Source organism: Austrofundulus limnaeus, unplaced genomic scaffold, assembly GCF_001266775.1.
Source record: "Austrofundulus limnaeus strain Quisiro unplaced genomic scaffold, Austrofundulus_limnaeus-1.0 Scaffold80, whole genome shotgun sequence".
Taxonomy (NCBI): domain Eukaryota; kingdom Metazoa; phylum Chordata; class Actinopteri; order Cyprinodontiformes; family Rivulidae; genus Austrofundulus; species Austrofundulus limnaeus.
The window spans coordinates 1630955-1657071 of record NW_013952482.1 but is presented as its reverse complement, the minus strand read 5'-3'; the positions used below and the strand labels follow the sequence as shown (position 1 = coordinate 1657071).

General features: G+C 39.5%; 1 protein-coding gene across 1 annotated transcript in view; it reads left to right on the top strand.

Annotated features, from left to right (window-relative positions):
- The window catches only part of dchs2 (dachsous cadherin-related 2), a 30741-nt gene extending 4857 nt beyond the window's left edge, over positions 1–25884 (top strand). The window contains 19 exon segments of the mRNA XM_014011362.1: positions 667–898; positions 1604–1763; positions 1765–1838; positions 3833–4861; positions 4939–5126; positions 5993–6092; positions 6167–6327; positions 7351–8194; positions 8273–8512; positions 10234–10368; positions 14622–14874; positions 15823–16727; positions 16807–16920; positions 17576–17787; positions 17910–18061; positions 19759–19889; positions 20022–20308; positions 20409–20550; positions 22164–25884. Coding sequence (XP_013866816.1) covers positions 667–898; positions 1604–1763; positions 1765–1838; positions 3833–4861; positions 4939–5126; positions 5993–6092; positions 6167–6327; positions 7351–8194; positions 8273–8512; positions 10234–10368; positions 14622–14874; positions 15823–16727; positions 16807–16920; positions 17576–17787; positions 17910–18061; positions 19759–19889; positions 20022–20308; positions 20409–20550; positions 22164–24760 — 7956 coding nt within the window. The 3' untranslated portion in view covers positions 24761–25884.
- The last annotated feature ends 233 nt before the right edge of the window (positions 25885–26117 follow it).

The following is a 26117-nucleotide window of genomic DNA, read 5'->3' as shown; positions in this document are numbered from 1 at the left end:
AGAATAGAATAGAATAGAATAGAATAGAATAGAATAGAAACAGCCTATATTGTCCTGCAGAGAGGAAATCCAGGTGCAACAGCAGCAGCAGCAGCAGATACATCAATCCACAAAACAATATATTGCTATGACATTATCAACTGTAGCAATAATAATAGAATTACCCAAGTAGCTATGTGATAGCTATTGGCTTAAAGCAGCAAAAGTTTAGCTAAATGTTCAAAAGGCAAGCTAAATTCCAAAAATAGTATATTTTAAGCTCAAATTCGCAAATAGCTAAGTTAAAGACAAATGTTGCATAAKGGTAACTAAATTTTAAAAGTATAGATATAGTATTTAAAAATAGAGCAAAATCTGCAGAACAATCTATTACAGTAATAGATGTGCTTTAGTGTATTTTTAGATTAAAACATTTGTAAAGAATGTTGAATATTATGAAACATTTCAAAGTTACAAAAACTCAAGTCAAAGCTGCAATCTCCTGAMTGAGCTGCATGTTTTGACATAGAAATGCCTTAAACATTACAAAGTATCCAGAAGATTGGTTGGATTGCGTAAAACTTACAGGAAAACTGAAGTACGGATGCTGAATTAATGTTAACATAATCAGGTGAGAAGTTTTCTTTTCCAATCATTCAKAAATGTTTCCTTTTTTCTATGTTTCAGGGAGGCCTGAGCGCTCAGACGTACGTTCATATAGAGATAGAAGACGTGAACGACAACCCTCCRGTGTTCAGCCCTGAGGAGTACACAGTGAGCATCAGCAGCCACGCTCCTCCTGGAACAGAACTTGGTAATGTCGTCGCCACCGACCGAGACGCCGGCAGATTTGGACAGATCACCTACCACATTCACCCTGGAGACGTGTCTGATTTGTTTGCACTGGATAAACAAACAGGTATAGACATCAGGCTAATTTACTTCTGAGTTAAACATGTGGAAAGTCAATACTGAAGGGTCATTTTTGCTATAAAATTGTGTTTGAATGACTTTTCAAGCTTGACTTGTCACAGATTCACCCACTAATCAAGTTGTGTGAGTGGCAGCTGTTGTTTTCAGGGATTAACAGTTTGCTCATTTAAGTCCCCATAAGATGATCACTATTGTCACCGCTCAGCAGCAGAGCAGAAAGACTGCAAAGCTGTGGGATTACGTTTAGCCACACCGTGACAAAATATCAAAATAGATCAAATAAAGCAATACATTTTTAGCTTGTGTTGATTTTTCACATTTAAATACAATATCTATTACAGTGTCAGAAAGTGTTGACTTTTGAGCTGGCAGAGAASTTTTAAAAATCAGCTACATTCTTATGTATTAAATTTAGAGTTTAGATCCTAAAGTGGGGTTTTGTGGAAAAGTTGTGARCAGTTAATATCTTACTTGCTATAGATAGCTTTTTCAAGTACCTCAGAAATAAAGTTKAATTCTGACTGAATTGATGCAAAAACCACTAACAGCCAGTTTAACAGTGAATTGCTGCCAAAATTAAAGCAATTCCAAATTTAAAACTTTTCACTGGGACTCATGCAAACACCATACAGTGTTTTTGTTGTTTTATAAAGTAATTTTTAAAAATGAATAATTATTTATTTTTGCATAGGAACACTTTTCCTGAACTCCTCTCTAACCCACCTGGGTGCAGCCAGCATGAAGCTCTTCATCACCGCACAGGATGAAGAGGGCTTGACCTCACCCCGGCCTGCAGAGGTCACTGTTAATATTTTACRAAGCTCTCAGGCTCCAGCAGTGTTTGAGGTCCCGCTACACCTTCACAGTGCCTGAGGACGCACCTGTTGGGACATCTGTGGGGACGGTGGTGGCCAGTAACCCAACCGGTGAGCATTTCTTCCTGCCTGATTCTTACAGTACAGAGAAATGTGGAGAGTTTTGTTCATGATAATAATCAGATTGCTTGCAGGCATAAAGGCGTTGTGCAGGATGGACCACAAAGTTTCAGTGTTCTGCTGTTCGTCATGCCTTCCAATCAACATTCTGCATCAACCCTAATTATAGAGCGATTTTAAACAGGATTGTCTTTTTATTTTTGTTTTAAAAAATTAAAATAAACCAGGGAGAAAAATATGTCAATACAAACACTAAATTACATAATTTTTTGAAGTTCCATGGATTTAAAGGGGGTGTGGGGGTATTTTGCAAAATATACTTTTTTGAGATTTATATAATGTTATAATGTCATTCCCTCATCAAAAACAAGTGTTGCATTGACTCATTTATGCATGTTTGAGGAATCCTTGAATCTCCTGTGGTAGCCGTGTGGAGCTGTCAGTACAAATCACTGCCTRTTTGTACAAAGCTCCTCCCTGGAGCTCTGTCTGCAGCTGAGCTCTCGCACCAGAGAACCCCTCCTCTAAAGCTKTGTTGTGAAAATGTGCTGAAGTGAGAGTGTTGGAAACGGTAGAAGGTTCTGAAAGAGATAGAGGCCTATTTTAAGGTGTTTAGATAGGCTATGATGTGAAGTCAAATGTATTTTTGAYATATACAGCATTTTCAGGACAACTGTCGGCAACATAGCTATTGATTGTGTTGACTTGAACTATGTGCATGGAAAATATAGGATTAAAGCAGCTAATTAAATTGTAACGTGAATCAGTGTTGAAATAGTTTTACAGTTCTTTAATGAGCCACAACCAGCCTTTTTTTTTTACAGTTTTGATAAATTACAATTGCTATTATAAATGTTTAAATATATTTCTGTCTATACTAAAATTAGAAAAAATATGATTACATTTATTTTAACATCTCAACAACTTTAAAAGGAGAAACTACAACATCTCTGATTATCCTATTTTCTACGTGTATATACAGTATGTACAATACAAGATGAGTCAAAAATCGTAGGACACATTTTATTTCACAAAAAAGAAAAAAAGTTACACATCCGAAAGAGGGAGCCTATCTTTTAGGCTATGTCCAGAACATAACCACCATCTTGAAAGCCRTCATATTGGACCAAAATAAAAGGGACTGAGTAGCATAGACTGACAGAGGAAAAGTGCACAACAAAGTAAACTTCAAAACAGCAAAAAACAAACAAAAATATCAATCCTGACCAAGAAATGAAGAGAAAAGCCACAGGATAATCTTTAAAATTAATTAATAATAACATGAGAAACAGTAATGTGTTGAGACATACAGGATGTGTTTAATCTTTGAATGTATTATTCTAAAAGATTTGACATCTTTTCTTTCATAAATCCTTAGGAGATCTATTGTTTGTCGTGTATTTTACCACAGTTGTGTCTAACAACACATTAATGCTCAGTGTCATCTTGTCTCAGTCTCAGTGAACGTTTGCTTCCCTCTTTTTTAGGATTACCTCTTTGTAGTGACTTTGTTACTCCACGGGGTCTTTTAGCAGCTTAACCCCTCCACCACGCCAGACAGTCATTTAAGGATTTCCCATCAATTTACAGATTAACACTTCAGTTTGAAGTGGAACAACACAGTTGGCCAGCGTTAAGCTGTTTGCTTGTTTCAGTGGTTGGTGTTAAAGTGCAACAAACACATGGTGCGGATTATTGGGGATTTTATGACCTGTACTGTAATCACTTTATCTGGGAGTGTGTGWGTGGTGTGATGTATGAAATTTAAGTAGTACTGCATTTATCCCTYCCTTTTTTCTAAATTATATTTTCTAAAAGTTACATTTATTTTTTGCCCGCATGGGGGTATATTACTATCCAATCAAGAACATCTTTTTTCAGGTTGACAGCAGGATTATTTGTTTTTATGCTTGGCTGATTCTCTACCCTGGTACATAGTTTCATTGTTTTATTGGTCACATTTGTATAATGTTTTGTCCCCACAGACTCCGCTGGATCAGTGTCTTACCGACTTTCTTCTGGAGACCCTCATGCTTTGTTCTCCGTACATCCCAAGTCTGGTCTTATCAGCAGCATCAAGCCTCTGGACCACGAGTCTCAGCCGTTCGTTCTGCTGGTCCTTCAGTCCTACACTGACACGTCTCCTGTTTACAGCACCACGCAGATCAACATCACCGTAGATGACGTCAACGACAATGCCCCCATCTTTGCCAAAAGGAGCAACGCCATCACTGTGTCCCAAAACACTCAACCTGGAATGGTGCTGTTCATCGCCCATGCACATGACCATGACAGCGGCGCCAATGGGAGGGTGCAGTATTACCTGAAAAGTAGCCAAAATGGTACCTTTGCGATTGATGCCAACCTCGGAACAGTTACACTGAACCAGACTTTGGGGGTCAGACATCCACGATGGTACAACCTGGAAATCGTAGCTAAAGATGAAGGAGAACCTCCCCTGAGCTCCMCGCTAACCCTCTCTGTTTATGTAGACCAGACTGCTGCAGAAGAAAGCCTGTCCTTTGAGACGTTGGTCTACCAGGTGGAGATAGGTGAGAGTCACCGAAGAGACTCACGGGTCATCCAAGTGAGGGCGCACCGGACCCAAAGAGCTCACACATCAAACTCAGGCCTTGTCTACTCTTTAGAAGCAGAGCCCGGGTTCACTTTGCCTCCTTTTCGCATTCACCCAAAAACTGGATGGTTGTATTTGTCCCGCAGTCTCGACTACGAGACAGAGTCAAGTTATCGATTTCAGGTTTTAGCCACATCCAAGGAGGCCTCTGTGGCAAACATCACTGCAACAGCAACTGTGACGGTACAAGTTCTGGACGTCAATGATAATGCTCCAGTGTTCAGCAGCGAGGTGTACTACTTCACCGTCTGTGAGGGATCGTCGCCGCAAGGCCTCATAGGGAGAGTGACAGCCATCGATAAGGATTCTGGGAAGAACAGCCAGCTGTCCTACATCCTACTCTCAGATGGGAAATTCTTTCGCATCAATGCTAAAACGGGTAAAAAAGCAAATAAAATATTGCAGTAAAACACAGTTTTCTGTTTCTAAGTTCAGCTCACCTTTCTGCCTTTCTAGGTGAAATCATCAACTGGGTGGCGCTGGACCGAGAGCAGCACAGTCAGCACAGTGTGAAGGTGATGGTGACAGACCAGGGTCGCCCTCGGCTAAACGCCACCGCCACTGTTCACATCCTGATCACTGATGTCAATGACAATGCTCCGCAGTTCACACATCTGCCTGCAAGCAAAGAGCTGAGCGTTCACGTAAGACTCATTTTATTAATGATCGTCAAATATTCAACACATTTATTTAAAATCATTTAGTTTTAGTTAAAACTTTGCTGTCTGCTACATCTCATCATCTGATCACGGCAGACATGAGGAATTTTCACGTGTGTGCATCAGATTAAAGTTGTCTTTGCTGCAAAATCTGAATATGACCTTTTGAAAGAAATAGAGCTAAACAGCAATAAGAAGGAAAAACCATGTTTCCTAACAAGTCTTAAAAATATAAAAGCACTCTTCAGAACAAAACAAAACATCTTACAGCATCAACAAGGATTCACATTTGGGRTGGTGCTAAAGCATTTAAAGTCCTAGATGTCCTTGAAGGAACATGTTAAACAAAAATCTTGCACAGTTTGTTACTGCTCTGAGTGTATGTTGGGGATAACTGACAGAGGGCATAGACTCCAACAATTAAATTCAAAGTTTTAAGCAGGAGCTTTATGCAATCAGTTTGAGTGTTGGGTAGGACTCTCCAACAGTCCCTCACCAAATTGTAGCTTGATATCTGTAAAATGGTCTAAATCGAATCTAAGTTTGTGCTTACTCATTTTGATTTGTTGTAGCAGCCATTTTGAATAAGGTTGGATCCAAAAGTTAATCATTTGTAGATGTACATCCAGTGATTACTTTCTGAAAGTTCCATTAAAATCCATTCAGTGGCTAATGAGATTTTTTGCTAACAGACACAAAACCATTTAAATTATCACCTCCCTTTCGTGGTAGCAGAATTATTGGGGTTTCCACTGTCCCTGCGCTCCCTATTTGGTGACACCTCTGATCTTACTGGTTATTTTATAACAAATGTTTTACTGTATTTAACTGACACAGTGGATGAATTGCAGATTTGGGCTGGTGTACCTGCAGGATTCCTGGTGATGAACATGTTTGCCAAAGATTTGGATGCTGGAGAGAATGGAACTGTAACCCATTCTCTGATAACAGGTGGGTTGTAAAAAGTGGATTTGTTGTTTGAAATCTGCAGAATTACGGAGTGTCCCCCTGTTCTTCTCTCTCAGTTGGTTTAACAGACGAACACTTTGAGATTGACAGCGAAACTGGAGACATAAGATCAACACATCTTTTCATCCAAACCACTGAAACTTTCTACACTCTGAGGATAACTGCCAGAGACAGAGGAGCCACACCCCAGGAGGAAACAGCAGTGCTTCACGTTCAGGTGTGGCCTGTCCTCCACTGAAAACTGTAGTTTAGGATGTTAGAGGATGGAATTCATCCATCTATCCATCCATCCATCCATCCATCCATCCATCCATCCATCTATCCATCTATCCATCCATCCATCCATCCATCCATCCATGCAAAGGAGAGTCCATTCATTCCAGAAAGTGGAATCTTAAATCTGCTTTAATTTTTATCAAAACAATAGTTCAGCTTATTTGGAGTGTAGAAAGGTTAGAAATTAATTTCTTATCTATTGTAGATGGCTCCTTAAGCAGATACAGTTTGATAAAACAAAAATTAATTTAATTCAAACAGATGAGCTAACTGCTATCTGATTGAGACTGGGATTAAYGTCGAAAACAACTAAAATCGAAAGATTTCTGATGAACGTCCATTTATRAACCTTTACATACCATCAACTTCAGATTAATTATTTTACATATATTCCATACTTCACAATTTATGAAATAATCATTTGAAGTATCTGCAACAAATAAGATACTGTATTGTTTTGTTCATAACCTTTCAACAGAATCATGTTCCAAAAGCATTCTATTCTTTATTTTACAGTTGTATTTTTTCTAGTTTCTTTTTCATAATAAATGGAATACTTTATTCCTTTTGCAATATTTATAATTGTATAGTTTTATGTTTATATTTTTTATTTTAAAATAGTGGTTCCCAAATGTCAGCTCCTAACCTATAAAATAGATACATAAATTGACATAACTAATAAAAAACAGTTTTTATCTCTTACAGTACAGTAGGTGTTTAACTCACTCAATGTATCCCAACCGTAACTTTAGAAAGTATTATCTTAAATAAAAGGTGGAAAAAAATATTTGCGTGTTGTTTTTAAATGATCACCTCAGATGTTGTTCTACTCAGTTTATAGKACTTGTCTCCTAGCTGAACATACTGTACTGTGTCTTTATATTTTCTCCCTTTTTAGTTCTTAGCAGTTTATTTTTTTTAATCTCTGTTGTAGAAACAATAACTGCWTGTCTTTCTCCTGCAGGTGTATGGGTTAGAGGATCTGTACAGCAGCTCTGACCACCMGGCACTCAGACATTTCTCTGTGAGGGAGGATGCAGATCCTGCAACTATAATCGGCTCCGCCTCTGTTTCAGAAGAAGGCCGGTTCCAGTACAGCATTGCTGAGGGTGATGGGAGTGTTTACTTTGGAATCGACGCCACCTCCGGTGAGATTTACGTTAACCAGCCGCTGGACTATGAGTCTGCCATGCAGTACTTCCTCATAATCCGAGCTGAAGACGTCGGCCCTGCTCCTGGAGTGAATGTGTCCGTGTTGGTCAGCGTGGCGGTGGAGGATGTGAATGACCACACCCCCTGGTTCCCTGAAAAGCTGCTGATGTTCGGGCTGAGGGAAGACGCTGTGGTCGGATCCCTGGCCTTTGCTTTTCACGCCAGAGACGCTGACGGCACTTACCCTAACAGTGCCCTCTTCTACTCTCTGACCTTTGACCCTGAAATTAGTGGGTCACCGTCACACCTCCCCTTTCACCTGAACCCACGGACGGGCAGCCTGACCGTGGTGGCACCGTTGGACCGGGAGAGCACCCCCTCTTTTGTTTTTGCGGTGACGGCCACGGACCAGGCAGAGAGGCTGGATGAGCGTAAACAGACGGCGGTGACAGTTCAGCTCTTCCTGCTGGACGTAAACGACAACCGTCCGGTGTTTGTGTCCGCTGACAGAGTCCAGCTGATGGAGGACACAGAAGTGGGGAGTCTGGTGCATCATTTTGCAGCTATAGATGGGGATCAAGGTGAAAACGGGGAGGTGTCTTTCTCCATTATGGCTGGAAACAAAAAAGGCCTCTTTACACTGGAGGAGAAAACAGGTACAGTTTATTGTTCTTTTGTAGTTTCTTAGTTTGCCTCTTCTGTTTGTTGCGTTTAAACTCTTTTGTTGTATTCAGGCCTTTTGTTTCTCTCCACACCCTTGGACTACGAGACCCGGCGTGTCCACCGTCTGACCGTCCGTGCGGTGGATCACGGCCTCCCCTCACTGTCCTCCACCCAGACTCTGACCGTAGAGGTGGGGGATGTGAATGACCACCCACCTGTCTTCAGTCAGACCACCTATAACACCAGTGTGGCAGAGAACAGAGACCCTGGAGAAACTGTGGTCAGGGTTTCTGCCACTGACATGGACTCAGGTAATCATTCCTATATTAAATGTTGATCCTCGATTAAGCAGCCGCACTTTTTCATTGTTTCTGTCTGCTTTGCTAAGATGACCTGAAGAGTTCATGTTGAATAAAGAATAAATTAAAGGTCCCAGTTTTACCTCAGTACACAGCAGCTATAATTAAATTCTCTAAGTCATAATGCAAAATATAATAATAATAATAATAATAATAATAATAATAATAATAATAAAATGGTACTTTATTATGAAAAAGTGTTTTTTTTTTCAGATTTGGAAAAGTAAATTTAGATTTGTATTCAGATATAGAGATTATTATTATTATTTTTCGATAATCTAAAATTATTTCTCATTTTGAATGTTTTGCATTTCATTTTCTACATGTAGTAGATCAGACCCACAAAGCAAAATTTGTCTGATCCAGTTCTGGCCCACACACTCTACCCAGATCCAGCAAAGAAAGATGGCCCTTTGGTGGCCCAGATGTGGTTTCCCAGAGGTGGTTCATAGATGGGTCAGCATCACATAGACCAAATCACAACTGGGCCAGTTGTGGCATCTTAAAAACAGTGACATTATTGCCCGACCTGGCCTACACTTSTCTGATAAATTGTGGGGAGGTTACGCCCAAAGAGTTCTCCTGCTGAAATGAAGACGGCAGTAATTTTTAAGATGCCTAGATGGCAGCACAGGCATGAGTTTATGACGTCTGTATAGCCTCAAACTAAAAATACAATAAAACCAAACAGACTGAACTTAAGTTATAAAGCTTCATTAATTGTATGGAGTTGAATCCAAGTATATTTTTAGAAATTGGTTGTCAAATCTGTTTTTCTGCAATGGTTTTATCTCTGTATTATTCATGTTTAAGTAATTGAAATTATCACTTTTTGTTTTATAAATCCACCCTCARTTTATTGGATTTAATTTTTTTCCTTTACCTCGTATGTGTCTATTTGTGTCGTTTTCAGGCACTTTTTTTTATTATTATTGCCAGTCCCTCTGAATGCCAGTCACATGACCCCTGCTCAGAGTCACAAATTGTCACATCAGATGTGTTTATTTTACCATGCTGTACAAACGGGCCCTCTGCTCCGTCTCGTCTCGTCGACAGCAGGAGCTGGAGCTGGAGGGTGGGGGTTGGGGGTGAAGGATCTGCACAGGGGGGGGCTCGACTTGAACTAACACAGCTCCTCTGGGAGACGTGAAAGGTCCTCTCACAGGATGATTGCCATAATCCAAGCCACCTGTGCCAATAGGCGCCGTATTTTTCATCTGTCTCCTCGCCTGCTCTTCCACCACCTTATTTGATTATAATTTGTGCTGCTCCCCCCCCCCCAAACACACCCACACACACACACACACACACACACTCCCACCAAAAAAATGTTCATTGTTCTGTAGCTCTGTTGGATCCAGTTTCCATATGTCATGCTTTAGAGTTTAACTTTGTTTTACTCGACGTATCTAAGATTTAATTAACTTTGGAACATTTCTGTGTTTGTATGAATTAAATTTGAAGAATTATTGTGCTGCTGTTGGGATGAAGGCGTATTTATGATTTATGAGGTAATTTTATGATCATTTTGTCAGTTTAGATGAATATGAAGTGTTTAAGTAAAARGAACAATAAGACACATCTGAAACAACATGAGAGTTTTTAGCTCAGCTGAGAATAAGCAGAATTGTGTTTGATGATGTTGTGACATTAAATACGTGTAAATCCTTCAGAGGAGAACTCTGTGGTGTGGTACAGTCTTCTGCCGGGTCCTGGCTATGAGTTCTTCAGCATCAACCCATACACCGGCCTCATCACCACCACCTCCCACCTGGACAGAGAAAAACATCAACATTTTATACTCAGAGGTAAAACCAACACACATTTATAATCTTTATTTAAAATAGTTTCCTGTTTTCACATCCACTTATACCTATGTGATTCTGTGAAAAGTTTCTGAACAATAACTTTACCTGTTACAGGTAACTATTTGAACAACCTCACTTTAAACAAAACAGTTTAATTCTGACTTGCTTGAGAAGCTAACAGATCCAAACCAAAGTGGATTGATGCTGTTCTAAAAACAAAACAAAAAATAACTTCATAAATTTAACAATGGTTTATGTGAATACTATTTTATGAGCCTTCACTGATATTAATATTATGATATTCCAACAGAAAGGCATCAAAAATGTATTACAGCTAGCTGCTGCTTCTATTTGTTTATACAGATAATTCTATGGAAATAGTTGTGTGATTGGATCCCTGTTTCAGAAGATTTGCTGATAACCACATCCCTCCAAGACCCACAGTTTATTCCAAAACCATGTATTTGCCTTTTCTAAAAATAACTTTTAAAATACAGAGCTGTTTTCAGAAATGTTTTCATCCAGATAGAAACCCCTGTRGTAACTCTGCCAGGCATGTATGTGGTGCTTTAACACTGCCACAGAAATACACAGAAAACAGGAAACAAGGCACAGAGCATAAATACGAAAACATAAACTGTTTCATTAAACTGTCTCATTGATACATTTAGTGTTCTAAGTTAGATTAAAGGTAAATCTATGACATCACTGTTTTCAAAAGGCCGAGTTTTGGCTGTCTACAAGACAAGGTAAAGGTGACGTTACAGGTCCTCACTTACCCAACTCTCACCTATGGCTCTGAGAAGCTGCTTGTGCACAGCAGCAGCCACAGCCTGAGACACCGCATCGGCTTGAGGGCTGAACTACAACTTGACTTGGAGGACCAGCGGCTCTACTCTGAGTCTGTCCCGGATGACCGAGCTTCTCACCCTAACTCTAAGCGAGAGCCCAGACACCCTGCGAGGGAAACTCATTTTGGCCGCTTGTATCTGTGATCTCGTTCTTTCGGTCACTACCCAAAGCTCGTGACCATAGATGAGGGTAGGAACGTAGACCAACCGGTAAAACGAGAGCTTCGCCTTCTGGCTCAGCGCCCGCCTCACCACGACAGACTGGTACAGCTCCCGCATCACTGCAGATGCAGCACCAATCCGCCTGTCAATCTCCTGCTCCATTCTTCCCTCATTCGTGAACAAGACCCCGAGATACTTAAACTTCTCCACTTGGGGCAGGACCTCTTCCCGACCCCGACCAGGATGAGGCATTCTACCCTTTTCCGGCTTGAGACCATGGTCTTGGATTTGAAGGCATGATCATCATCTCGGCTGCGAACCGCTCCAGTGAGAGCTGAAGATCACGATCTGATGAAGCCAATAGGACCACATCATCCGCAAAAAATGTGATCCTAATGCCACCAAAACTCATCCACTCAACACCTTGGCTGCGCCTAGAAGTTCTGTCCATAAAATTTATGAACAGAATTGGTGACAAAGGTCAGCCTTTTTACACATACACACACACACACACACACACACACACACACACACACACACATAATGGACGTTGACATTGTTCCATTGTTGCTCAAAAATTGTAATTTCGTTGTTTTAAAAATGTTTTATATGTTTAAAAAAGCAAAAAATAAAAAATTTCTAATATTAAATTATTCTTGTATGGAATAAATCATAGTAGARAATATAATATAAAACATTATTTTGAATCAAAATGACAAAAGTAGCATAAAAACCCATTGATCCACGGGTCAAAAAACACCCACTTACGGAAGAGTGTAGGGTCCGATCACTCACGTGTCTAAGTGTTAAATATGTATAGATATAAAGATATTATTTTGTTGTTGCTATTGGCACTTGTTTTGACCTTCTGGTACCCCCAGATGCTGCCATTCAGGTGCCTGATATAAGATTTATTGGCAAGAAACATTRTTACAACAAGGAAAAATCTACCAAACACAAATTGCCTTCCTTTTTGTGCTAACTGCTAAGCATAACAATAACCAAAGTTACCAAACCAATCCACTTGCAAATTTTCATCCTTTTCTCAAGCGTTACTGCCAGATTTCTACAATCAGTCTTTTTCAAGATGAAAATAATAACTCTGTTACAAACTGAACATAAAGGAAGTTTTGTGTCTTTGTTGAGGCATGAAGTTACGTCTGCTGCGTTTTGTCATTCATTGTGGTTTAATAATGAGCCGTTCTATTGATAATCACTTCAGTAGGATTAGCATGCAGAGCATAAGCTGAGAGAAGAAGGTGTTTGGGAAACAGCAGCAAGCTGAGGTGAAGCTGTTGGATGAGACATCTGCGAGGGCGAGATAAAATATCAAGAGAGCTGCTGAGGCAGGATCGAATCTGGACGTCCGGGATATAAATTCACACTGATGGAGACAACCTTGCAACTGACTGACCGTGCTTACCGGGGGCTGGCAGTGATGCAGCACGGTGTGTGTGTGAGTGAGTGTGTAGTAAGATGTGTATCTATGTCTCAATCTCAGCTTTCTCTTAGATACACACACCACACACACACTTTGCTAACCCTCACCACCGCCGCCCTTTTTCCTGTCCAGCCAGCTTCATGTTTTATGGATGTCCCCATCTTGCTGTTGGATGCTGAGGAGGCGGCTGACATAATGGGGGGAGGGGGAGTAGGTGGAAAGATTTCCCCTGAGTCCGTGGGAACGTGGGCAAGACCNTGTTCCATTGCTGCTCTAAAATTGTCATTTCGTTGTTTTAAAAATGTTCTAAAAATGTTTTAAAAAGTGAAAAATAAAAATATTTCAAATATTAATTCTTGTATGGATAAAATTTTAGGAGAAAATAAGATATAAAACATTATTTTGAATCAAAATGACAAAAGTAGCATAAAAACATTGATTCTAACACGGGTCAAAAAGGACCCATTTACGGAAGAGTGTAGGGTATAGTCACTCATGCATCTAAGGGTTAATCACAATAGTTTTTTTAATTATTTTGCAACTGATATGTGCTGCAAGGAAATTTCTTACATGTTGGGAAATATGGCAAAAATTAGAAATTTGACACGACGCTAACCTGTAATCCGCATCAATTCGTATGATCAGGATGTCCTTTTAAGCTTTACATCCAAGCAATAATAACAAACTCAGAGTTTCCAATGTATAATTTTACAAATAATACATTTGCTTTAAAAAAAATCACACAACTGAAACATTTGATGCAGTCATCTCAACCGATCTGTTTCTCATTCGCAACCCACTTTCTTCCTGCACTTCCCAACTGGAGTCATAAAGCATTCATTGCCTGCCTCCTACATGAGGGTGACATTATTTAACGGACTGATTTATGTTCGAGGAACCTTTAAAGGGCTGAGCAGTCGATCCAGACTCGTCCGACTGCACCGCGGCACCTCCAGCCTTCTGCGGTGTTTGCTTTCCCTCTCACGTGGCTGAGCACAGTGATTACATTCAGCCTGATCCAGCAGTGGTTAGTGATTAAAAATGCTTTCAGATGTTTTATCACAATATTTGTACAGTCACCAGTATGATGAACAATTAAATCCAATAATGAAATCTAATGACAGGAAAGCCTGAACTTCTTGAAGTCATGCCAAAATCACACAGGGCTTTTCGGGAAAATATGTGGAGACAATTATCTATGGCAGCAGAAGGATTTGGAAAGAAACAAAATACGGAGCTTTTATTTCATCACTTACTAAAACATTTTTTTCTTTCACCATATTTTTCTTGTTGATTTTTTACATTTATTGTGAGGTTTTGTTGCTGTTGTTGCTGCTACTGARTATAAAATCTGCAATGGCAATATTTTTATTGTTTTTTTGCCTCACATGAACTCAAGAGTTAGGTTGTTTCTATTGCAATTTGTCATTCAGTCCATTATTTCAATAGGCCCATTCTATAGGTGAGGTACATGAAATGCCAAATCAATTTGCTTCAAAATTCAGTTTTTRAATGAGTGTAAAAGCTGCCAATTTCCATCACAAATCTGCATAAAGCCTGGGAAAAAAACATTGTTCAAGACAAACTCAAGACATTGCAAGAAACTTGAAATTCTTGGAAGCAAAATATAAAGAAAACTGAAGACTTGCAAATTCAAATCTTACAACTGGTAAAAAAAAATCAATGAAACAGCAATGGTGTATTTTCCATGTGCTTCTAAAGTTAAACTAATGTTTTGTTGTCATATTTTGTAGAAAAAAAAGGGGGTTGTTGCATCTTGTATCCTTTGTGTTTTGCAGTGGAGGCTCGGGACAGCGGCGCTCGGCCTTTCTCGGGGACAGCCGTAGTTTTGTGTTCTGTGCTGGATGATAATGACAATCCACCAGAGTTTATGCAGTCATCATTACAGATCCGCCTGCCAGAAAACCTCCCTCCTGGAGTTATACACACAGTTCAGGCCTCTGACCCAGACCACGGAGAAAATGGCACCATACACTACTCCATAWTAGGTAAGGAGCCTATATGTGGCTCAGTATCCCAAGCTCTGATTCCGTAAACTTAGGATGTATTTTCTTGTGTTTCTGATGTAAACTATCTTTTATTTCAGAATTTGGGAAAAAAATGTACAGACTCAACAACTCATTTTATTTCTGAACCATTGTTACTTTATGTTAACTCAGACTTAGACACTGTTGATCACTTAATGAATATAATTCAGGATTTTGGTGGGACTTCTTTAGAATGGTTCACATCATTGTGTTTTGATAGAAGTGTCAGTGTTTCTATAAACCAGATTACACCAACTACTGATTTGTCTCTCATGGTTCTGTTGTCTGTTCTAAAACAGATTGGTAATAAACATTGGTGGGCACAGTTCCYCYAAAGCACTAATAGGGGAACTAATTTCCTGATTATTTCTTTAGGGCTTTTGTTAGTTTTTAAATTTGTTAGTGGATTAGCGCTTGCAAAATTTATGGGCTAAATTTAGAAGCACTAACTGAGGTCTTTAAATGTTGTTGATCTRCRTTATTGTTCACAGTTSAGRGTGAAAGCTGTCATACATTTTGTTCATAATTGTGTCACTTATCTACAAGGTCACATGTGTCAAACTCAAGGTTCATGGGCCAAATGTGGCCTGCGGGTGACTCCCATTTGGTCCACCAAGGGCACTAAGTGACAACATTCTGCACATAGTAAATATTGTCTGAAGAGTGTTCCATGTGTCAACTGGGTGATAGTAGTGCTTTAGAAGTTGCTTTTGCTAAAWTTTTCAGTGCATTGCATTAGAATTAGGGGACCTAGATATTTGAGTTAGTGCTTTAGGGTTAGTGCAACTAATATTTAGATTAGTGCTGCCCACCACTGATAATAAATTTAGCAACATCTATCACATTTATGCAGATGACATGCCACCTTACTGTTAYGGTTCTGAGTTTTTGTGTTTAAGAACTAAACCAGTTGCCATATTTTACTGTAGCATTTGGAATTTAAACTGTGAAAATTTAATCCATCACAGTCACTTAATCCCTGTTCACTGCCTCCAGGTGAGGACCACAGAGGTCGATTCACCATCGACAGTCACAGTGGTTCTATCAGTACCATACAGATTCTTGACCGAGAGGAAGCACAGAATTACACTCTCACCATTCAGGCCCAGGATTATGGTCCAACCTCACTCAGCTCCACCACCCAGCTCYATCTGGTGCTGCTGGACCAAAACGATAATGTCCCCACATTTAGCATTGAGAGCTACCACGCCTCCATCAGCGAAGGTTTACCGGCTGGAGCTGAGGTCCTAAGTCTTAGTGCCTWTGACCCCGACGATGGGCCCAATGGKGATGTRACCTACTCGCTGACCGAAGACAGCAGCCACGGGGCTTTCTCTGTGGACCTCTACACCGGACTGATCCGCACCACCAGGTCTCTGGACAGAGAAAGTGTTTCTCARTACACCCTCAGAGCTGTGGCCACAGACAGCTGCGCTCAGGGACCGCTGAGCTCTGTGGCATCTGTCACCGTACAGGTGGAGGACGTGAACGACAACCCGCCAGTCTGTGACCAGAATCCCTTCAACGCTTGGGTTTCCACGAGAACTCCACCAAACCAGATAGTTACCACGGTGGTGGCAACAGATGGCGACCAGGGCGAGAACGGGACAATGCAGTTTGTGTTGTCTGATGRGGAAAACTTGTTTGACGTCAACACAAATTCAGGGGAGATTTCACTGAGAAGACGAGTAAGAGCAGGTTTTACTGGGAAAAAGTTGCAGGTGTTGGTTTCAGACCGAGGCCATCCCTCCCTGACCTCCACCTGCTTGGTTTTCATCCACCTGAAGGGAGAACATGATGGACTTCAGTTCACAAACAAAGTCTACAATGTTACTGTCGAGGAAAACAGCAGAGCAGGTATGTACCTCTGCTCTTGTTGCCCTCGCTAAACTTCATAAGAAGCCTCAGCTCTATTTGTCACCTTCTCTTTCTCAAGGCACCTTGGTCGCAAAAGTAGAGGCCAACGATGAAACAAACAGCAGACAAAGAATCACGTACACCATATTTAGTGGCAACGAGAATCTTGTTTTCTCCATGAATCRTCACACAGGTAATAAACACACTTCTTTGTTCTTTTCTTCAGTCCAAGCTGTTGAAATTAACTTTACTCATTCAGATTAGCTGAATAGCATGCATTTTAAAAACATATTGCAAATTTAAGTGTTTATCTGCAGACATGTGTGATTATCTGCAGAATTATGTGGTTATCTGCARTCACAAATAGTAGCAGCAGCAGCTAGCTGCAGCCCTTCCAATGAAGACTGGGGTGCTTGTAGCCAGAAAATCCTAACATTTCTGTGGACTAGTTTTGAAAAATGAAATTCATATCAATGTGAAGGTTTATAAAATAGCATGTGCACAAACTGCTATGATTATTATTTTTATTGGAGTTATTTTAGTAAAGCAGAAAATGAATTTGATATTCCTTCCTCTAACCACTTATTATGCAATCAGAATGTTAATCTGTCACATCTAATTAGTACTCCTCTTAACTGAGCCATTAAAATGTTATTTACTCCAGGTAAGATGTTAATTGTTTATAACCTTCTCACAAAATTCCACTTCAGAAGACCTGAACTGTCACTTAATAAACAGTTCCTTTTTGATCATAAAAGAAGTTATCCCCTCAGAGGTTGATTTGAAAGCTGTTTTTATGTTTTTGTTTATTTTTTTTATGTTTTCCATCTTGTTCCCTCCTGACTTAGGTGAGATTCGAGTGCAGAAAGACCACATCCTGGACTTTGAAGTGAGCCCTCAGATCCAGCTGGTTGTACTGGCTGACAGTGGAACGCAGACAGCTCACTGCAGGGTTTCCATCACCCTGCTGGATGTCAACGACAACTCACCACAGTTTGAACACAGCAGCTACAGAACATCAGTTTGGGAGGGGCAAGTACGCAACACCTACATCATGCAGGTACACCTCCAACATGTAAAGCCTCTTTGTAAAAAACAGAGCAATTGTTCTGTCTGCTTTGCTGCTACGATTTGTGCTATGATTCTACTGATGCTGATTGTTTTGTGTTTTGTTTTGAGCAGGTGTTTGCGTCTGACACTGACAGCGGTGTGAACGGACAGATTGAATACTCCATCCTGTCTGGTAACACTAACGAAGCATTCGTTTTGGATTCTATGAGAGGCATTCTTGCCACCAACGTCTTACTGGACCGAGAGATCACTTCCTCWTACAAGTAGGCTCAACATGCAAACAAAACACTTATAAATCCATTATTAGAATAAGCAACCTTGGTTGGTCTGTTTATTGTTTTTTATGTCCTGATTTGTTTCTTGTGCTTTATGCTTTCCACTCATCTATTTCTCATGTTATTTACTCCTGTTGTGTGTAGTGTTCAAGTTAACTTTACTTCTTGTGTTTCTTTTTTTGTTGTATGGTTTTCAGATGTAAATTTCTGCTTCCTCTATCACACCTGCTTTGTATTCAGTCATTACTTCCCTGTGCATACAGTCAGCTCAGCTCCTATTGTTCTTTGTCAGATGCTTGTCGTCTTCATTCCCGGTTATGGTCTTCTTGATTCAGTTAATAAATCGGTTCTTTCTTCATCCAGTTGCCTCCTAAAGCTTTTTTTTTTTTTCATTTGGTTCCTATTTCACCACAGTTTGGGATATTTTTTATTGGCTCTTGAAAATAGGAGTGATAGTTTGCTAAATCCAGTGTGTATAATAAAATCTATGAACTGTAAATAAGCGTGAAGAGTTTTACAGACTGCATCCGTATGAAAGAGGTCTCTGGTCCTGATCCAGCAGACTCTGATCTTTTCATCTTTTCTTCATGAGAAAGTCATCTGACTACAATCAGAGGGAAATAAAATATCATTCTGTTGCAGCTTCAACAGAAGATCTGTTGGGTACTAGAAAGTATAGGAGCAGATCTCGTACGCATTTTTCGGTACCACTTTAAAATAAGGCTCCCCTTATAGATGACTTATAAAGAGTTTATAGATAAGTTGTTAATTCATCTGTAAACACTTTACTTTATAAATCATTAATAAATGTTTATTATTATGCAATAAAGGAAAAGAAAGAGAAAACTGTCCAGTTTCTTACCAAATAATGAGACAAATCCGTTCACGTACATATTACATCTAAAGGTGCTTATTAAACATTTCAGACTAGGTTTCTGCATTCTAAGTAAAATAACAATAAAAAACACATATTTTTATTATATTAATATTGTATTGTATTACTACATTATAAATATCTACAACTGTCAAAGGGAGACTTATCATAAAGTGTAAAACAAAACACTATTTATAAATGACAAACATTTATAAATGCCAAAAGTTAGTCTTTAATGTGAAAAATCACCATTTTTAAAACTTTGTGTTTATTATCAATATTTGAAACCATTGTTCAAACATGTAACTGTCAACAATGTTGATGTATCAAAAAAGAAAAAAAAATGTCATGTTAACATACCAAATAATCCCACCCCATTCAAAATAGTGTACAGTTTTACACTTTACAATAAGGATGCCTTTAATATTTGTGGATATTTATAATGCAGTAATACAGTACAATATTAATGTAATAAAACGTGTTTCTTAATGTTATTGTACTTACAATGCAGACACATGTAACCTAGTGTGAAATATTTAATATAGCACCTTTAGATGTAATATGTACGTGAACAGATTTGTCTCATTATTTRTTAAGAAATCGGACAGTTTTGTCTCTTTCTCATCCTTAATTATTGCATAATAAACATTTATTAGTTATTTATAAAGTGTTTWAAAAACCTATCTATAAGCTCTTTATAAGTCATCTACAAGGGGAGCCTTATTGTAAAGTAGTACCCAGTTTTCTTTTATACAGCTGTAAAAAAACATACCTATGATGTATAGTTGAATTACCCAATTTTATATTACAGGTTGATTCTACAAGCAACAGACAAGGGCAAACAACCTCTCAGCAGCACCACCAATGTTAGGGTCCAAGTGGTGGACATCAATGACAACAGCCCCGTCATTCCCCCCATGAAGCCCGTGTTTATAGCTGAAAGTAAGCTTAAACCCATTCACACCTCTGCTCTCCAAGCTTTTGAAATGACAAAATCTAATTAGAATATTAACTTTTCAACAAGCTTTAAAATGGAGCTTTGTTCACCTTTAGTAATGATGATTATCTCCACAGATCTACCAGCAGGGTATCTGGTCACTCAGGTGGCTGCGAATGACGTGGACCTGAGCTCAACCATCACCTACAGCTTTTCAGACAACAGCAGTACCAGCCATCCCTTTGCAATCGATCGCTACACTGGAGCCATTACCCTGACGCAAGCTCTAGACTTTGAAATAAAGTCAGAATATAGTCTGACAGTGTGGGCGTCCGACTCGCTCCATCAGACCACGGGAGAGGTTAAAGTTCAAGTGTTTGATGCCAATGACAACGCTCCTGTCTTCACACAGGCTTCTTATCAGGTACAAATAATATACTTGTCCAGCAAAATGTTTAGAAGGTTGATATAATGTTGTTAAAGATCATTTACTATTCCTATTTCCTATTTGTTTTCACATTAAGGTGGAGCTGTCAGAGCTGGTCACAGAAGATACGTTAGTTGTGGCTCTTGCTGCTACAGACGAGGATTCAGGACTCAATGGCAATATCAGCTACACATTGCTCTCATCTCCTCTTCAAGGCTTCTACATCCAGCCAGACTCTGGTAAATAAAAGAAAGGACAGAAATGTTGCACATATTTATGAGTTAATGTGCTGGCTTGTGTTTTTTAGACAGTATAAGTTGTTTAAGTTTCTATTTAGATATGGCTTCAGTGTTTATTTACCAAGTTTGAAGTTGACGTGCCTAAATATCCAGGAAGAGTTTGTTCAAATACAAAGTGTGTAAAATGCCAAAATTATGTCTTTGATCTACAATGGCAGACTTCCAATTGGGTTCAGGACATCCATCCAAGAGACTTTTTTATAGATCCTGGACTTGTAAACTTGAACCAAATTTTATATCTGTAAAAAATATCAGTCAGAGGAGCTGTTATAAAAGGTACATCTGTTGAGCCAGTGTACCATATCCACAAAACCCCTTAAAATATGTCATTTTACATAATTCCTATTGATTATGTTGAATTTTATAAGTTTTGAGCCATGTTTAGGCCTCCCAAAGAGCTATTCGCCRAGAGAAAAAAATTTATAAATGTCACAAATGCAACATGCTTCACTATTCTTTCAGATCTCAAGCCTCCTAGGACATTAAAGACACTGCAGCTTGAGCAGTTCAACACTCAATACGAGGAGTTACTGAGAGTTTAACTTCTGACAGAAGGATATTTATATGGTTTATATTTTAAAGTTTTGAGGAAATCAGTAGATAGAATGAATAACATGACAATGAGATGTAGCTCTTGGCAAAAGCCGTCGCTGTGCTGCTGTCTCATTTTACAATGAGTCATAAAAAGAGCTGCTGCAAGGCTGAAACCTAACCATCTCTCTTCAGCATGGTTCATCTTTTTCAATTAGGAGTGATTTATTGTCTTCTTTCTTGTTTGAGCCCTAAAAATTGATATGTAGGGGTAACGATGACCATCTATTGTTTCGGGCGGGGGTGGGTATTTATAATTCCCCCTTAAATCGCCAAGGGAAATTTGCATGGATAATTTCAACTGATTCCTGATTACCATCCAAAATGTAATCTAGTACTTTCTGTGTAGCAGGAATTCTGTTTCTCCTTTTTTTTTCCGTGTTTATATTTTTCTCAGTGGATGGTGCTGCTTCAGGAGGCATATGGTCATCATGTACAAAATTTTAAGTGGTACTGAAGTGGAATAAAAAATCGGTTGAGGAAACTCTTTGATGCCATCCATCAAGAAAATTACTCCTGCAGTTTGCACATGGAATTCATTTTAAACAGTTTTACACAGAGCACAATGTTGCACCGAGGTATCTGAAGACTAGGGCCATTTTGATGCAGCGCTTGGAGCACACAGGCATGTGTTACAGTTGTTTTTACAAGAAAGAAACCTTGGAATAATTTGCAATACAGCAATAGCTGCCCTTTCAGACAAAAAAACTGAAGGTTGTCTGATGTTCAAACCATGTTAAGACTTAGGAACATTATTTAAAGCTGATTAAATATCTGGCAAGAATAGAAGTCTGTCATTGTCAGAATATATAAGTAATGTTTGGACCCCAGTTTGTTGCCTGTGGGGTCATTATTGTTTGCTATTCCTTCAACCTTCAGCCAACCAGACACATTTGTTTTAGAAACTACAAGAGGCTTATTGGAATCATGTAACTTATGCATACAGTATTTTTATATTGCAGGTGCTGTTTTCACCAGTAAGCCCTTGAAGGACTTGGCAAACAGCAACCCGATCCATCTTCTGGTTGAGGCAAGAGATGGAGGCGATCCTGTTCTATCCACTGTCACTTCTGTCAGCATCAAGATTCTGGACAACAATGACCATGAGCCTTTGTTTCTCAAGGACGTCTACGCTCTTTCTGTCCCTGAAGACACGCCCACTGAGACCACCCTTCTTACTTTGTCTGCAGAGGACAAAGACTGGAGCCCTGAAAATACCCATCTGGACTATGACATCATCAGCGGAAACGAGAGAAAACGATTTTGTTTGGAAGTGAAAATGATACTAATTGACAATCGAATGTCGAATGTAGCAAAGCTTGTTCTGTGCCAACCTTTAGACCGTGAAACAACTGAGAGCTATGTACTAACGGTTACTGTTTCTGACAGAGGAACGCCTCCACTGAACAGCTCAGCGGTCATCAAGGTGATCGTTACAGACTTCAATGATAACCCTCCTGTTTTCTCCAGCACAGAGTACCACACGCAAGTAAGTGAAAACAGCCAGATAGGTACCAGTGTGGTCCAGGTCACTGCTCAGGATCCTGATCTGGGAATCAACGGCCTTGTGCGATACAGCATTGTTTCTGGGAATGATAAAAACCACTTCAAACTAGACTACCAGACAGGCCTTTTGTTGGTCAACCATTCCCTTGACTATGAGCAGGACTTAAAATACGTCTTGACCATCAGAGCAGCCGATGGAGGCGAAGCATCTGAAAACTCTAAAGTGGCCTTTACTGTTGTCTTCATTGAAGTCTTAGATGAGAATGACAACACACCATACTTCATGTTCCCTACAATGAACTGTTCCGTGCTGGAAAACCTCCCAGCTTTTACTCATGCGTGTTCTGTTCATGCTGTTGACAAGGATTTAGGCCCCTACGGCAAGCTCACCTATTCTATTCTGTCCTCTTGCTTCATGGACTACGGAAGTGGCAGCCCAGAGAGGAAGGAGGCTTTTGCCATTGACCCCCTCACAGGAGGTATCCACACCAGACAAACATTTGATTACGAACGGGAAAGTGAGTACTGCTTTGTAGTAGAGGCCAGAGACAAAGGGGACAAAACAGCAAGAGTGAGAGTGCAGATGAGCATTAAGGGAGTGGATGAGTTTAGTCCTATTTTTACTCAGAAGCAGTACAACTTCCTTCTTCCAGAAAACATCAAAACTGGAGATACAGTTGGTTTTGTGATGGCGATGGACCATGATGGAGGGGTGGACGGACTAGTAGAGTACTCTCTCCTGAATTCATCGCCGTTTTTCTCAATTAACAAAACGATTGGTGCCATCTTTGTGTCCGATCCTATAAATCGCAGGGGAGGTAGCTATGCCAACAAGGACACAGTGGAACTGACTGTGTCTGCAGGAAGTCCCAAACTGGGCTCCAGGACTACAACTTGCCTTGTTTTTATAAATATCTCCAGCTCAGCTGAAGCACTTGTCGGGGTTCATCTTGAATCACACATGCTTAGTTTGAGTCTCGCACTGCTCTTGTTCCTTTTTGTCCTTGTCATCTTTGTGGGTTTGGTTTTCAAATTTAAAGTTAAAGAAGCCACCCTTGGAAAGGCAGCTGCAGTTGTTCCACACTTGAACCATAGTACTGGCTCATTTGATGAATCCAATGGCCAAATGCAGAGAGCTATAGCTTTGCAAGATTTACCACAGTGTAGAATCTTGGTTACAAAGAGGGACAACGTAAACTCATACAATCACTCAGACTCCAGTGGTCGTGGATCAGCAGAGGGAGAGACAGCTGAAGATCAGGAAATCAAATGGATCAATGAGTACCCTTGCCACAAAGAAGACACATTTGAGAAACATGCCACAGAAATTCCTAACTTTGCATTACCAGGAGATGATCTTTCCTGCCACTCTATAAATGTTGGATCAAAACCCATTCTATCGCTTAATAAAGGTTTAACCACAGGAATGTCCATCATAGAAAGTCTCCACCATTTCAAAGAGGAGGGAGGAGGGGAGGGTTTAATACTTAGAGTGAATGATTTAGAGGACTGCATGGGGACTAAAGGATACACCCCACTCTCTGAAGCCCAAGCCCCTGCAGACTCTCTGTCTTCATTGTTTTACCTCGAGGAGCAGCTACAGGGCAGCTACAGCTGGGACTACCTTTTAGACTGGGAGCCACGCTTCCAAGCTCTGGCTTCAGTCTTCACCGATATTAGTATGCTCCCTGATGAGGAGCTTCAAGGTGGCCACGAGGACTTAGCAGCAGAGACAAACTGTCTGATATACCCACCTCCTCTAATAACTGGAGTGGCACAGCCTGGCATTAGGACTGTTCCTTCAAGAAGGCCAAGACGAATGCCAAGCCTGAGCAGGAAGCCCTCCTTCCCCAAATATGCTTATTCGCCCTTAGCCAGGAATACAGGACTTACCCCATCGGCTATGACGCCCACTTTCTCCCCATCACTGTCCTCTCTCACTGTCAGGACCCCCAAYGCCTCACCAGTTGTCTCAGATGCTGGGGTGGGAGGGATCAGASTTGACTCAGGACCCCTCACTGCAAGTCTTTTGGAGCCTGACATTCAAGTATAAACAAAAATTTTTATTCTGTTTTTCTCACATTTGAAATACGTTTAAAAAATGTGTTTTTTGATTGTCCTGGAGCATATTTAGGTTTTTACACACACTGGTTCAGTGGGTAAAGAGTAAATGCAAAGAGCACAGTTATTACGAGTTTTTTTTAATTTACCTCAAGGTTGATTTCAATACTGACCTTAATGATAAATCTAAACTGGTGTAAAAAGCCTGAAATTGAGCCTGTTTTGAATTATATTTTTGTAATTCAGTATGTGAATAAGCGCAGATGTTCTAGTCAGCAATTATTTATTGATTGTTTTATTTTAAACATATTCATATGTGCAGAAAATGAAACACTTCACTGCTGTTAGATTTTTCTAATTTAAAACTTATTATATGTGCTTTCACTTTGATAATATCTTTGTGGAATCATAAAAGTACTTTTGTTGAAACCAGGGCATTCTTTTTCCTGCTTTTTAATAGATTTTGTATTTAAAAGTCATCTATTCAACAAATGTATTTACCTGCTTCTCCTCTCCAATTTCTATGGATCTGGTCCTTCTCACCAGCAGTCACTGTGCAAAAGGCGAGGAACACATTGGACAGGTCGTAGGTCCGTCACAGAGACAAACAACCATTCATACTCTTACTCAAACATAGGGACAATACTAATGAACCTAACTTGCATGTTTTTAGTCTGTGGAAGGAAAATGAAGTACCCAGAGAAAACCCACATGATGCAGCTCTAACCTGCACTGCAGTGCTGCCCTAATAAAAAAAGACCAACAAAATCTAAACAAGAGCTAACTTTACTTTTGGACCCTATTTGATATTAATATTTTTTAAAGCAAAAATAAGGTCTAGTTATATAGACATCCCCAAAATCAAAAGAAAACTTTTATTTCACTGTTGAACAGATTTAAGACAGGGACAATGTTGTTTTACTGTCATTTTTAAAAACATCTATTTCTACATTATTGTTGTTGAACTCTTGAATAGAACTGATTTGTTTCTGTCATGGTTTTTGTGTACCCATGTCAATATACAGCACTTTATGTTTGTTTTTATTGTTATTATTTTTTTACTTTGAATATTAATAAATTTGCTAAGAATTTTYCAATAAAGAAGTTTGTCTTTTATATATTTATATTTTTGTATTTAATACTTAAAAAGTGTAATGTGTTTATGCTATGTACAGTTTTATTTATGATAGGTTCAATGAACAAGTAGTGAATTCCTAATAAAATATGTATAAAATATGTATAGTGCCACCAAAAAAGAAGAAAAAATTTGTGTAACTAAACAATCCTTGTAGTTAAATATGACACAAAATAAACAGTTGTTTTTGTCATCAGTCCGCAAAAGCATTTTT